This window comes from Dreissena polymorpha, chromosome 15 (assembly GCF_020536995.1).
Source record: "Dreissena polymorpha isolate Duluth1 chromosome 15, UMN_Dpol_1.0, whole genome shotgun sequence".
NCBI classification, from domain to species: domain Eukaryota; kingdom Metazoa; phylum Mollusca; class Bivalvia; order Myida; family Dreissenidae; genus Dreissena; species Dreissena polymorpha.
The window spans coordinates 16,611,294-16,627,673 of record NC_068369.1 but is presented as its reverse complement, the minus strand read 5'-3'; the positions used below and the strand labels follow the sequence as shown (position 1 = coordinate 16,627,673).

General features: G+C 35.9%; 1 protein-coding gene across 1 annotated transcript in view; it reads left to right on the top strand.

The window, feature by feature from the left end:
- LOC127861006 (uncharacterized) overlaps window positions 1–9,986 on the top strand; it is a 44,515-nt gene extending 34,529 nt beyond the window's left edge. Inside the window, exons 9-11 of the mRNA XM_052399343.1 lie at window positions 2,594–2,659; window positions 3,220–3,330; window positions 5,140–9,986. Coding sequence (XP_052255303.1) covers window positions 2,594–2,659; window positions 3,220–3,330; window positions 5,140–5,348 — 386 coding nt within the window. The 3' untranslated portion in view covers window positions 5,349–9,986. The remainder of the gene's footprint in view (window positions 1–2,593; window positions 2,660–3,219; window positions 3,331–5,139) is intronic.
- The last annotated feature ends 6,394 nt before the right edge of the window (window positions 9,987–16,380 follow it).

Below are 16,380 nucleotides of genomic sequence, written 5' to 3'. Positions count from 1 at the left end.
TTTTGAGCCAACAGGCCAAAATGTGAAACCAACAGGCCTTCTAGGGGGGTCCGGGGGGCATGCTCCCCCTGAATTTTTTTTATAGAGCACTTGATTTCCTGCATTTTGGGCCATTTTATGGCTATTTTAATGGTCAACCCGGCACTTAATTTTGATCAATTTTATGTGCATTTATGAATTTTAGCTTTTTTAACTAACAAAAGATAAATGAAAAAAGCTCTTGGATTGGGAATGGGGCAGACATTCAGCCCTACAGGAATGGGCGGAAAAGGCCTGATCGTCCGTCTACCATGCACATTTTGTGTGACACTTCTAGTTTGAAACGTAACTGAATTAAAACAAACTTTCACAATCACAACAACAAAAACTTTGCATTAACACAAAAAACGCAAGCAATCAGGAACAAAAACTCACCATGTGATGAAAAGTACATCAAAATATTTGACTGCTTTTTGACCGATTCCAATTTGCGCCTTTTCATTGTTGTAATTCTAATACGCTGTCGAATGTAGCTATCGACTCTAAATGCTAACGAGATTTATGTTATGATTTTAGTTACTGGGAATGCAATGTTAGACTGAACCGCGTGTCTCATGACATTATTATGTCTTGAAAATTCAAACAAGTAAAAAAAACGTGCGTTAAGGGAGATAATCAAGCGACGTCTTTGTTTAATAGCAAAAAAGGAGCAAAATTACTGAAAAGTCACGCATCGAAAAGTCGATTGCTGATTTTCCGAATTTGAGCGATTTTCAACCGGTCAAAATCTGATTACACATGGTTGATTTGGCCGTCGGCCGGCTCTTATTGAGAACCCTGGGTCAAGGTCAAGGTCACCGAGGCTAATAATAGATTTTCTCAAGGTTACAGTTTGGTTACAGTTTCTCATAGCGCCTTCAATATTTGATCAATCTCTTATATATTTGGGATGTAGGTACTTTGCATGGACCTCTACCTTTTTGATGAGGTTTGAGGTCACTGGGGTCAAGGTCACTGAGGTTAATAATAGATTTTCTTAAAGTCACACTTTTTTCCACACAAACCATATATCGACAAAGCATTATTGAGGAGCATCCATCAGTTTTACTGATATCCTTGTTTTGTTGTTAAAAGAATATATAGAGAATACTAGGTCGGTGCCGAATAAAGCTAAGTTTATTTTGCGAGGCTTAGAAAATCTGAACCACGAGCCTTGGCGAGTGGTTCAGATTTTCGTGCCGAGCAAAATAATCTTTGCTTTATTCGGCACCGACCTAGTATTCGATTTATCCCATCAATTTTCTTAGTCGTAATTTACTTCTTTAAAAATAGAATAGGAAAATCGAACTTCACGGAAAATCCCAAAGTTATTTTAAGCAAACCTTATTTCATTATTTTAATCGTGGCGAGCCCAATACATTACAAAAAGATCAGTAACTAACCTGTTTTTTCTGTTTATTATACCTCTACGTCCCCGATTTTTAAGAAATAATGAAAAAAAAACACTAAACAACTGCAGCTTTAGCGTGAAAGAACATGCATTGTGTCGTATGACGTATTAATAATGACGTCACGAGTACGCGCACTTAATATTTGTAAATAATGTTTTTTTTTGCTTTTTGAGTTGCATTATTTGTTTAAAATATATTACATCTTGGTATCAAATTGTTTGTTTTGTTGACTCTGATTCGATTTTACTAAAAATGATTACTTAATAGTTGATTCCGAGTAATATGACCATTCTCCGCCGCGCGTGACAGCTATATTTCAGCACTGCCGAAATAGAGGTAAAATTATTCCACAGTGGGTTATTTCGACAATGCACGTCTGATGATGGGATAAAAAGATTACATTATCATGTCTATACTCAAGTTTCTGTTTCAAATTGCTTTAATAGCACAGTAATGGAGTAGAACCATCAGCTAGGCGTTCCATCCCTAGACCCAGCAAGGGCTTGCAGCCCCTGGACCCTGGCTAATTTTTAGGATTGGGACTTATGTTCCATTACTACCCCTGTATATGAAACAGATCCAAGCAACTGCTCCAGATAAAAATATACAATAAATGAAACTAGCCAGTTTGGTTCAATTGAAGTTCTTCATCAGTAATAATGATTAAATGCAACACCACTGACGCTTTAAAGTGCTGGCTTGAGCAGAACTATTTTTGTAGCATTTTAAATATATTAAATATAGTTTCAGTACAAAATCTTATAAAATAAGAACTATAGAATTTAATTCAAAAAGTTCTAACACTTCCGTCATTTTGCATAATCTGGGTGAGCCATTGGAATAGTTCATTCTGTACATTGTCCGTTTGTTGTAAACTCTTTCTTGAAATGACATTTTCTCTTAAACAGCTTGATTGATTTGTAAATCTCGGAGATGATTGTTAGTTGAATTTGTTTCTAAGATGATTAAATGGTTCCACTTCATTAATTATTTGGTCAAATTTTACCCCCACCAAAGCAGAAAAGTTGTAAGGTCTTTGTTTGCCATGGTCTCATCTTTAGCTCCCTGTCAAAAGTCTGCGTATTCATGTCCACTTTTTTTTTGCAACTTGACATTTTAAAAAAACAACAGATCACACACATACCTTTTTTAACTTGTTCCAGAACTGCCCTTGGCAGAGGACGAGGAAGATGTGCCTCTTGACGAGAAATTAGCAGATAATCAAAGGGGTAAATTAATGCGTTCCCTTACTATAATATAATACTGTTCACATGTACATTAAGGAACATTTTGCTTAACCCAACAAGGTATTTTACCTTAGTACAACACAGTGTAGTCTCTCCTATCAAAATTGGTTTCTGTTTTTACCAAGTACATCTTTTAAACTTAACCTATTTTTCTCATGCTTTAGGATTTAAAAATTTTGAAAGTGATCCTCATTAAATGCACACCAGAAGCAATTATTCTTAAAAAAAAATAATTAATAAATCATCCTTTAAAAAAGGCATCAACCTTTTTTTTTAAATAATGAATAACACAAGGAAAATGTTAGATGCTGTATTTATTATTCTTGGCTGAAAGCAGTAAAATTGACACAAGTTGGAAAGCTTTCAAGTGGCTATTAAAGACTTGAGGAAAAGCTAACATGCTATATCACTGACATCTCCTCCATGTTGAAAAAAATATCAATAGGAACCAGGTAATATGTTAAAGCTACAGTATGATGGAGCTCAGGTCCATCCATTTCGTTTTATATAACGAAAATTCCTTTTGATGCATACCATTTCAGATATTGATCGTCCATTGGTGCACAAGTCAGCAGACAAACTTCAAACCAGTATGAATCCTACCATGGTCATTCCTGAAACGTCCGATCTTGGGGCTACTAGTGCAGATAAACGTAGGTTTACCAAAACAATAAATCTCTATTTTTAACCAGGTTTTCCGAAGGAAAAAACTGATTATTAGATTGGCGAATGCGGGCGGGCTGGCTGGCTGGCGGGCTGGCTGGCTGGCGGGCGGGCGGAACAAGCTTGTCCGGGCCATAACTATGTCGTTCATTGTCAGATTTTAAAATCATTTGGCACCTTTGTTCACCATCATTGGACGGTGTGTCGCCCGAAATAATTACGTCGATATCTCCAAGGTCAAGGTCACACTTTGAGTTCAAAGGTCAAAAATGGCCATAAATGAGCTTGTCCTGGCCATAACTATGTCATTCATTGTGAGATTTTAAAATCTTTTGGCACATTTGTTCACCATCATGGGACGGTGTGTCGCAAGAAAAAATCACATCAATATCTCCAATGTCAAGGTCGCCACGACTAAAAATATATTTTTTTTTAAAACAAACTTACAAAGGGGGTTAATTTTGTTTGTTCATTTCAAAAGTTCAGTTTGAGTTTTCTCCCTTTATCAGATTTTTTTTTCACAATGAAAACCTGGTTTTGTGACAATTTTGTCCCTTGTTAACTCACTAGGGCACTATGTGCGCAAGGTGAGATCATTCTATTTCCCTGTGTCTTGTTGTGTATCATTTGTCATTTTAGGCCGTCATTAAGTGGCATTTATCATTTCTTTAGAAAATATTTCCTATTACACCCTGGTTCAAATGCAATCAAAGTTTGCAGGGATGTTTTTTTGGCTTGTCTTTCTCCCCTTAAATTTGATAAAATGGTGTAATTCCGCTTGTTTACATGAATAAGTTGCACAGTGTCTTTATATCATTGAGGCTATTAGTCCAGAATTATCTCCCCTTGGATTTAAAATATTGAAATATTTAGCTTGGAACACGATTAAATCCAGTTTTAATCTGATCCTTTCCAAACTTGCATATTTTTTTATAGATAAATAAGTATTTTAGCTCTTTTTAAAATAATCAATAACAGAGCAATATAAACGTCCAGAAATATCTCCCCTTGAAGTTGAGAAATGAAAAATTTCTGCTTTGTTTATAGGGTAAGCACATAGTTAAGATCAGATTCTTTTCAAACATGCAGTGTCTTAAATACATCTTTGAAGACTCGAATCCTATGGATAATGACTCATCTCCCCTTGGATTTGAAAACATTGTGAAATTCCACTTGTTCAAGCAATGAATCATCTCCCCTTGGATTTGAAAACATTGTGAAATTCCACTTGTTCAAGCAATAAATCATCTCCCCTTGGATTTGAAAACATTGTGAAATTCCACTTGTTCAAGCAATAAATCAGATTCTATTGAAAACGAGCAAAACAGAAACATGAAGTCTAGAATTATCAACCAAGGAATTTAACAAATTTGCTGCTTCTTCTTTTTAAACTTGTAAGGATTGTTTGTTTCCATAAGCCCTTTATACTATGGAGAGTTGATACAATTCTGGGAAATAATAATTTGCATTTGAATCTCAAAGCTTTATTTCTATTAAAAATCCTCTACCTAAAATGCAAGCTTAAACATATAGACTATTTCTGACAAATTATTTTACAATGATTTGCTAGTGTTTTAACAGACTGTACAGATATCAGTAGAGCAATTAAGGCCCTCATGGACCTCTTGTATATATATTTAATAGAAAAATCTGTATTAGTCTTCTCTGTAAAGTCAAAGCAATGAGCTTTGGTGTGCAGCATTGTATAGTAGATCACTTCAACTTGATAAACCCTTGACTAGTTATGTCTTTGCTATACTGCTATTCATGTTTATTCATCTGTGATCTTTTGCTTATAGCCACAGTCAAACGAGGCACAAAAAGACCTTGGGAGCCGGAAGAAAACAAACAATTTTTTGAACAATTTGCACATGAAATAGAAAACAAAGAAATGGCGCCAACCTGGAAGCTACAGAAAGCAGCAGACACTCTTAAAAGCAGAACTGTTGTCCAAATTAGGACCAGAGTGCATAACATTATAAATGACAAACAGAAACTGAAACACTGATCATTCCTCGCCAGGGTGCAGTCCATCACTAGATCCTAAATGACTTGTTTTAAACCGGCAATGTACCAGGCACATAATTTCACGAATTAAACAAGTAATCATTCTCTCAATTGTAATAGAAACAGTGATATGTTATTCGTTAAATTGATTTATTACAAAAATAGGAAAAACAAGAAACCGTCGGAGACGGGTGATGCTCCCTAAAGTTTTTTTTGTCGCAATATTGCACTATACATTCAGATAAAAGGAAACGTCTTGAGGGGCATAACTTTTGACAAAATAATACGATGGATGGTTTAGCAACTTAAAAAGGGCCATAACTCTCTAAATAAATCATCTAACCAGAACCCACAAATAACATGCGCATCTCCTTAAGGTAGTTAAGCTTCCCATAAAGCTTCATTGAATTCCAGTCACTAGTTGGGGAGAAATAGTCTGGACAAGAATTGCACTATATGTACAGTTTATAGAAAATTTCAAAGGGCCATAAGTCTGTGACAAATCATCCGACCAGAACCGGCTGATAATATGCACATCTCCTCTTGGTACTAAAGCTTCCCATAAAGTTTCATTGAATTCCAGTCATTAGTTGCTGAGAAATCGCCCAGACAAGAATTGCACTATATGTACAGTTACCCGGTAATGGAAAATTTCAAAGGGCCTTAAGTCTGTGAAAAATCATCGGACCATAACTAGCTGATTATATGCACATCTCCTTTTGGTAGTGAAGCTTCCCATAAAGTTGCATTGAACTCAGGTTATTAGTTGCTAAGAAATAGCCCGGACAAGAATTGCACTATATGTACAAGTAATTTCAAAGGTAATAACTCTGTGAAAAATCATCGGACTAGAACCCGCTGACAGTATGCACATGTCCTCTTGGTAGTGAAGCTTCCCATAATGTTTAATTGAATTCCAGTCATTAATTGCTGAGAAATAGCCCGGACAAAAATTGTGCACGGACGGACGGACACACGAAGCGGCAACTATATGCTCCCCCCAAAAATTTAGGGGGAGCATAAAAATCATACTGATCTATGATGACATTCTTCACAAATAGGTCCTGAGTTTCAGCTCTGGCTCTGCAAATAGTTCTTGAAAAGCCGTCAGTTGTTTAAATATTTGTATGCTGTTCTAGTGATTGAATACTAGGAGATTTGATAGGTACACTGGCCTCTGTTTTATAACTGAAGTGCTGTTGAAACTGCGTAAAACTAATTCTGTATCGAAACCATTTTACACTTGGATTTAGCAATTCCTTTTTCTAAAAGAGTAGCTATTATACTTGTGGTTATATTACAACCTTAAGAAATTTAATCATTTCCCTAATACGACATTTCATGCTCTGTTTAGCACACAGCATTTGAAAACACGTAAACAATTTGGAAATTTGCTCATAATAAGCAAATTCTTCTTTGTCTGAAGTTGTTTAACTTCAATTCCATAACGAAACAGATATGCATCAAGATTTTTAACCAGGTTTTCCGAAGGAAAAAACTGGTTATTAGATTGGCGAATGCTGGCGGGCGGGCTGGCTGGCTGGCGGGCTGGCTGGCTGGCGGGCTGGCGGAATAAGCTTGTCCGGGCCATAACTATGTCGTTCATTGTCAGATTTTAAAATCATTTGGCACATTTGTTCACCATCATTGGACGGTGTGTCGCGCGAAATAATTACGTCGATATCTCCAAGGTTAAGGTCACACTTTGAGTTCAAAGGTCAAAAATGGCCATAAATGAGCTTGTCCGAGCCATAACTATGTCGTTCATCGTCAGATTTTAAAATCATTTGGCACATTTGTTCACCATCATTGGACGGTGTGTCGCGCGAAATAATTACGTCGATATCTCCAAGGTCAAGGTCACACTTTGAGTTCAAAGGTCAAAAATGGCCATAAATGAGCTTGTCCTGGCCATAACTATGTCATTCATTGTGAGATTTTAAAATCATTTGGCACATTTGTTCACCATCATGGGACGGTGTGTCCCACGAAAGAATCACGTCAATATCTCCAATGTCAAGGTCGCCACGACTAAAAATAGATTTAAAAAAAAAAAAAAACTTACAAAGGGGGTTAATTTTTTTTGGTCATTTCAAAAGTTCAGTTTGAGTTTTCTCCCTTTATCAGATTTTTTTTCACAATGAAAACCTGGTTTTGTGACAATTTTGTCCCTTGTTATTTTTTATGCCCCCGAAGGAGAGCATATAGTGATCGGACTGTCCGTCCGTCTGTCTGTCTGTCTCTCCGTCACACTTTGCGTATGGGTTTTGTAAAATGCTCATAACTTCTATGTCGCTTCAGATGTCACCTTCATATTTGGTATGCATGTGTATATGGACAAGGCCTTTCCATACGCACACAAATTTTGACCTTGACCTTGAAGTTAGGGTCCGCGTTTATGTTTTGAAATCAGCGTTTAGGTTTCGAAAAATGCTAATAACTTCTATATCGCTTCAGATGTAACCTTCATATTTGGTATGCATGTGTATATGGACAAGGCCTTTCCATACGCACACAATTTTGCCCCTTTCACCTTGACCTTGAAGTTAGGGTCAGATGTAACCTTCAGATTTGGTATGCATGTGTATATGGACAAGGCCTTTCCATACGCCAACAAATTTTAACCCATTGACCTTGAATTTAGGGTCTGCATTAAGGTTTCGAAATCTGCGTTTAGGTTTCGAAAAATGCTCATAACTTCTTTGTAGCTTCAGATGTCACCTTCATATTTGATATGCATGTGTATATGGACAAGGCCTTTCGATACGCACACAAATTTTGACCCCTTTGACCTTGACCTTGAAGTTAGGGTCCGCATTAAGAATTCGAAATCTGCGTTTAGGTTTTGAAAAATGCTAATAACTTCTATTTCGTTTCAGATTTAACCTTCATATTTGGTATGCATGTGGACAAGGCCTTTCCATACGCATACACACTTTGCCTCTATCACCTTGACCTTGAAGTTAGGGTTCGCGTTTAGGTATCTAAATCTGCGTTTAGGTTTCGAAAAATGCTCATAACTTCTATGTCGCTTCAGATGTAACCTTCATATTTGGTATGCATGTGTATTTGGACAAGGCCTTTCCATACGCACTCAAATTTTAACCCTCTTGACCTTGAACTAAGGGTCTGCATTTAGGTTTCGAAATCTGCGTTTAGGTTTCGAAAAATGCTCATAACTTCTATTTCGCTTCAGATGTAACCTTCATATTTGGTATGCATGTGGACAAGGCCTTTCCATACGCACACACACTTTGCCTCTATCACCTTGACCTTGAAGTTAGGGTTCCCGTTTAGGTTTCTAAATCTGCGTTTAGGTTTCGAAAAATGCTCATAACTTCTATGTCGCTTCAGATGTAACCTTCATATTTGGTATGCATGTGTATTTGGACAAGGCCTTTCCATACGCACTCAAATTTTAACCCCCTTGACCTTGAACTTAGGGTCTGCGTTTAGGTTTCGAAATCTGCGTTTAGGTTTCGAAAAATGCTCATAACTTCTATGTCGCTTCAGATGTAACCTTCATATTTAATATGCATGTGTATATGGACAAGGCCTTTTCATACGCACTCAAATTTTAACCCCTTTGACCTTGACCTTGAACTTAGGATCTGCGTTTAGGTTTCAAAATATGCGTTTAGGTTTCTAAAAATGCTCATAACTTCTATGTCGCTTCAGATGTAACCTTCATATTTGATATGCATGTGTATATTGACAAGGCCTTTCCATACTCACACAAATTTTGACCCCTTTGACCTTGAACCTTCCTTTTGTTGAAAAGTATTAGTCTGCACATTGTCACTTAAGAAAGCCACTGAAAGCCAGCTGCAGTTGGTTTCTGTTTCATCTGGTCAACAGTCTCTTAACTTCTTCACCAGGTAATTCCTTAACAGAACAAGATCTTGTGTCTCTGGAATGACATTTGGTTTGTTTGGACTGTTAATGTTTTGTCTTTTTATGCCCACAAAGGAGGGCATATGGTGATCGGACCGTCCGTCCGTCTGTCTGTCCTTCCGTCACACTTTCCGTTTAGGTTTTGCATTTAGGTTTGGAAAAATGCTCATAACTTCTATGTCCCTTCACATAGCAACTTGATATTTAGCATGCATGTGTATCTCATGGAGCTGCACATTATGAGTGGTAAAAGGTCAAGGTCAAATATTTGGCTTCAAAGCGGCGCAGTAGGGGGCATTGTGTTTCTGACAAACACATCTCTTGTTGAAATTACAATAATCTATAAGTCGTTGACTAACCCTTTCAGTGCGGGAACCGAATTTTGAAGGCCTGTGCAAACAGTTTGGATCCAGATGAGACGCCACAGAACGTGGCGTCTCATCTGGATCTAAACTGTTTGCTATTCTGATAGTATTCTTTGAAAAAAAATCAAAGAAAATGCTAATTTTAGAAATCTAGCAGACGACAAATTTCCCAGCATGCAAAGGGCTAATGATGAAGAATGTAATAATACTGACATTAGTATTGATTTTTTTTTAATCTACTTTGAGTCGAATTTTCTAAAGCACTGAATACATTTAAAGGACGTGCGTGGAAGTTCACATTATATTTTTAACTCATAGAATATGTTTGTTAGTTTGTTAGAACCATCTTTTGCTTATATAAAAATGAAATAAGCATCGTGTGTAACTTCTGTTGTTATTTTGTTGTTTTCGTCAACAATTTTAAATTATATTGCGATGCCCGGATCATAATGAAGGAGGAATATCCTAGATACTGAACTGCCAATCTAGGCTCGATCAAGCAACTACTATTCAATTGAAGTTATATGTTGTCCCTGCAGCATACTTTGAACGTTTCATAGCAGCCAACATTTGAAAACAGTGAAACAATATAAACAACGCTCACAATTGGCAGTTTATGTTTCGTCACTGTTTTCATGATTATTATTATAATGACACAGCAGATCTAATAAGTTATCTCAATTATTTTCAGAAATTATTTCATATCATCAGCTGGAAGTCTGCAATAGGCATACATTAGTTAACCCAATCCCATTTCAACGAGATTTTATGAGTTTGTTGCAGACCATCATTTTCCCCTGCACACCCTTTCAATTTTGGGGTGGTCAAAAGCTTCTTTGACGATTGTCAGAAAATGGACACAATTGCACGATATATATATGAGTTGACCCACTATTTTACCGAGTGGGGTCCAACCATGCCAGTATTCGGCCTATGCCAGATTGGCCAAAGATGCTTCAATTGTTCACATTCAATCTTAACTTAAGGTGGGACAGTTTCCAGCAACCCGCAGTGTTAAAAAGGAAATTCCCTCATTTGGTGTATGTTGATAATCTAGGTATTTTCTGTAAGACTGGTGTTAACAATTCAGTCAACACAAACTAATAATGACCCAAACAGGAACACTGGCGTCTGGATTTATTGCTATAGAATTGATTTACTATTTTAAACACTTACTTGAGACCAAAGCAATATGTAATACTCAGTTACAACCCAACACAAATTATATACTTCTATATACAGACTCTACACACTTGGGTCCTTCAACACCCAACAATCATGTAAGGAACCAACAAAACGTATATAGTTATATAAAGAGAGAGAAAGGACAAGGTCGGGTCCGTAAACACCCAATTGTAATGTAAGTATATTGTTAGATATATAGAGACAAGACAAGGTAAACACCCAACAGTTCCTAAATTGTTGAGTATATAGATCAGATATAGAGATATGTGCGAAACGAAGTAATGTATACACAGAGAAAAGCATGGCAGTTGTTTCTTTTCTTTTGAAAGCTCATTTGAACAATGTCAGAAAATGGACCCAATTGCCAGGTATATATGATTGGACCCACTATTTTACTAAGTGTGAGTATATTATACAGGCCCGTATCCAGGATTTTTTAACAGGGGGGCCGAAATTGGGATGGTGTGGGAGGGGTTTCCCCTCCCTTATATTTTTTAGCTCATCTATTTTTTGAAAAAAAAATATGAGCTATTGTCATCACCTTGGCGTCGGCGTCTGCGTCGGCATTGGCGTTTGCGTCGGCGTCCGGTTAAGTTTTGCGTTTAGGTCCACTTTTCTCAGAAAGTATCAATGCTATTGCATTCAAACTTGGTACACTTACTTACTATCATGAGGGGACTGGGCAGGCAAAGTTAGATAACTCTGGCGTGCATTTTGACAGAATTATGTGCCCTTTTTATACTTAAAAAATTGAAAATTTTGGTTAAGTTTTGCGTTTAGTTCCACTTTTCTCAGTAAGTATCAATGCTATTGCATTCAAACTTGGTACACTTACTTACTATCATGAGGGGACTGGGCAGGCAAAGTTAAATAACTCTGGCATGCATTTTGACAGAATTATGTGCCCTTTTTATACTTAGAAAATTGACAATTTTGGTTAAGTTTTGTGTTTAGGTCCATTTTATTCCTTAAGCATCAAAGCTATTGCTTTTATACTTGCAACACTTACTAACTATCATAAGGGGACTGTGCAGGCAAAGTAATGTAACTCTGACTGGCATTTTGACAGAATTATGTGCCCTTTTTATACTTAGAAAATTGAAAATTTGATTAAGTTTTGTGTTTAGGTCCACTTTTTTCCTACAGTATCAAAGCTATTGCTTTCATACTTGCAAGATTTATGAACTATCATAAGGGGACGGTGCAGGCAAAGTTATGTAACTCTGACTGGCATTTGGACGGAATTATGGGCCCTTTATGCTTAGAAAATTGAAAATTTGGTTAAGATTTATGTTTTGGTCCACTTTACCCCTAAAGTATCATAGATATTGCTTTCATACTTGGAACACTCACAAACTATCATAAGGGTACAGTAAAAGGACAAGTTGCATAACTCTGGTTGTCATTGTTACGGAATTATGGCCCTTTTTTGACTTAGTAACTTTTAATATATGGTTAAATTTTGTGTTTTGATCCACTCGAAGTATCAAGGCTATTGCTTTCAAACATCAAATACTTACATGCTATCATGAGGTTACTGTACCTGGCAACTTGAATTTTACTTTGACCTTTGAATGACCTTGACTCTCAAGGTCAAATTATTAAATTTTGCTAAAATTGTTATAACTTCTTTATTTATGATTAGATTTGATTGATACTTTGATGAAACTACTCTTACCTGACATACCACAATAGACTTCACCCAAACCATCCCCCGTGCCCTCCCCCCCTCCCCCCTCCCCCCCCTAATTTTTTTTTTTTTTAAGATCATCTCACAAATGACCACCACACCCTCACACTATACCCCCCACCCCACCCCCCACTCCCCATATTTTTTTTTTTTTTTTTTTTTTTTTTAAGATCATCTCACAAATGATCACCACACCCTCACACTATACCCCCCCCCCCCATTTTTTTTTAAAAACGGTTATGTTTGAAATACCGTCCAACCATCGCACCCAAACCCCCCCCCCCCCCCCCCCCCCGATTTATTTATTTATTTATTTATTTTTTTTCGCTTTTTTAGAAGATAATGTAATAAATGTCCACAACCCCACACTATACACCCCTCTTCACTCCACTCCTCCCTCCTTTGTGATTGAAAATGAGAGTCCCTTCACCTTTGAAAAGAAAATAGATGAGCGGTCTGCACCCGCAAGGCGGTGCTCTTGTTTTTATTTAGCACTGTTCCAGGTGAATTTTAATGCGTATAAAAACCTTATTTTGTGATATAAAGTTATGGTATATTACAAGTAAATCAACATCTTTCTGAAGTCTAAAGATTTCAGAAATGTATGATGTTTGGTGAAGAAGGAAAAGCAACCTTTGAAAATCAAAAATCTTTATTTATAAATGTGACAAAGAATGACTCTAGAGGAGGTTTGATTTCAAAGATAAAATACTATTATGGTTATGTGTCAGTAAATATACCCATGTAGTATTCTAAAGTTTCAAAGTAAATAAATAATAAAATGTTTATCATCTACAACACAGTTTGCACAGAAATGTAACTTAAAGTATGACTTTAGAGGAGGTTTGATTTCAACGAGAAAATGCTATTATGGTTATATGTCAGTAACTGACATATACCCAACTAGTATTTTCTCTTTGAAATCAAACCTCCTCTAAAGTTTTAAAGTAAACAAATAATAAAAGGTTTATCATCTACAACACAGTTTGCACAGAAATGTAACATAAAGTATGACTCTAGAGGAGGTTTGATTCAAAGAGAAAATACTATTATGGTTATATGTCAGCAACTGACATATACCAAACTAGTATTTTTTCTTTTAAATCAAACCTTCTCTAAAGTTCCAAAGTAAATAAATGATAACATGTTTATCATCTACGACACAGTTTGCACAAAAATGTAACATAAAGTATGACTTTAGAGGAGGTTTGATTTCAAAGGGAAAATACTGTTATGGTTATATGTCAGCAACTGACATATACCTAACTAGTATTTTTTCTTTTAAATCAAACCTTCTCTAAAGTTTCAAAGTAAATAAATGATAACATGTTTATCATCTACAACACAGTTTGCACAAAAATGTTACATAAAGTATGACTCTAGAGGAGGTTTGATTTCAAAGGGAAAATACTGTTAATAATGGTTATATGTCAGTAACTGACATATACCCAACTAGTATTTTCTCTTTTATTGTTATTCCTTTTTTTCGTATTTTTAACATAACTCCCATTTTAAATAGCTTCAAGACTACTATTACGCATTAAAATATTTTTGTTTACGTTTAATATGAAACTGTTAATGTTATAAACAAAATGACACTCTGCACATACGAGCCTCGTTCAGAGAAAACGGGGCTTAATGCATGTACTTAAAGTGTCATCCCAGTGTCGACACTGTCCGCCTTTGATTTTCGCTAAGAAGAGACTCATTTAAACGAAAAATATCATTTAAGCTGAAAGTGTCGTGCCTGATTATGATGTGCGGACTGCACAGGCTAATCTGGGTTGACACTTAACGCACATGCATAAAGCCCAGAAAGAGGCTCACAACATCAACATTTAACTCACAAACAGTGGCGCGATAAATTATCTCGCTGAATATCTTAATTGAACATATTTCCACGCTGGGTATGCGGATACTTTGATAACAGATGGCACTTCGATACCAGATAACAACAAAAGTCAGAGGTAAGTTCATTAGTTTTTTTTAAGTTATATCATAAGATTAGTTTTTTAGACAAGGCGCATGGTCGAGTTTATAAATGGTGTATCATTTTCTATTGCAAAGGAAAACATCACGGAAGAATGTTTGATCCCCCCCCCCCCAAAAAAAATAAATAAATAAATAATAGAAAAGTTGGTCGGAAAACAGCATAAACTGGATGAACAGCAAACATTTTAACAAAATAAAACTTCTTAGAAATATTGCAAGAAAGTTTTTGATATTCCAGCAAAAGGCAGCATGTAGAGTAATCATTGTGCTTAAAATACTGAAATTTTGATAGTATTCAATGAAATATAAACGAAGATAGAGCATGTTTTAATAGTTGGTATTCATGAAGTTGCGGATACTTTTATTCCCGATATAGGGCACTTCGGATAACAGAGACTTTCAACAAATTGGGCACTCTGATAACCGAGTTTTATCTTCTACCTGAAATGCATTTATGTATATTATAGCTATTCTTACCAAACATTTTGATGTACGAATCAATTTTCATTGTCAAGCCCGACACATTGGGAATCTATGCATAAAGTAATTACATACACATGTAAAATATAACAAATGGCCTTGTGCGTTTTCAAAAATCTTATTACTATTAATTTAGATAATTAAAATTACTCATAGTTATGAGTAAATTTATTATTCTCTATTCTCAAAATACTATTAAAATCTCATCATCTTTATAACCCATATCATCATCATTATCATTATCATACAAATAATTAACCAAAGACAAAATAGGAGTGAGTGCTTGTATTTGACAGGACTTTCAACATATAAATGCAAAAAACAATTCTTCTGACGCCCGTTTGTGTTGTATGTGAAATGGATATAGACCTCAACGGCACCGCTCAATTGATGAGCCTCGAGACGACTGGAAACGGTGTAACATCTTTGTTCAGGTGTAAAAAGAACTGAAACGATACTATTTAAATGCTGTAGGGCATGTAATTATGAATTCTTCACATGCACATGTGTGTCATGTGAAAAAATGCAAATTTATTCATAACAATTAGACGTCATGTATATATCTCAAATAAAGAGTTACTGTTTGAATAAACTGATCCCGGCCGATGCCCAAAGTGCACACAGGACGCCCCCAATGCCCATCAATCACGCTAACTTGCTTAAATATTATAAATTAACAATTGTGAAACATTAATTTGTTCAAAGAAGCTGCTAATATCTGCAAGATTCATCCATCACCACCAATCAAGAGAAGTGTACATGACTTCACGTACACCCCATACAATAATCAGTAGTAATGAACGATTCAGGTAAAACCGCGAGCGGGATACGCAACCCTACTGCCATTTTTGTTTTCTTATTTTGTCTTTTAATGGCAGGGGGGATGTATGAGGACCCATGGCTCGAGACCGGTGTCTAGGTGCCTTCATCACCTCCCGAAACCTCTAATTTTAGAGAAATCTACAAATAAGCAGCTGTTATTATACTGTAAACATTAAGTATTATTTAGTAAAAAATCTAATTAAAACATTATCAATTTCATTGCGCAAATTAACATAACAAAAAAACATCAAAAGCATCCCGCACACACCCCGGACATCAACATAAAAACAAACAAATCACTCAAACCATAAAATCCATAAAGCACCTAAAAAGAATGTTGATAAATCATAAGTATTCCGAGAAATATATAAATGCATATAACGAACAGCTATATTAAACCGACTTCAACATCTAACCAGTCACACCAAAATGAATTATTAAGTAATCGTACAATAAGAATGTCTTTAAAATTAAACGTTCATTACGAAAGACAACAAAAATAATAACACTGAAATTTAAGCATACCAATATTTCAATAAATATGCTGGAGGTACTATCTCCAGGAAGTGAGAGTTTCGAAAAACATGACACCCATAACTTAAAAA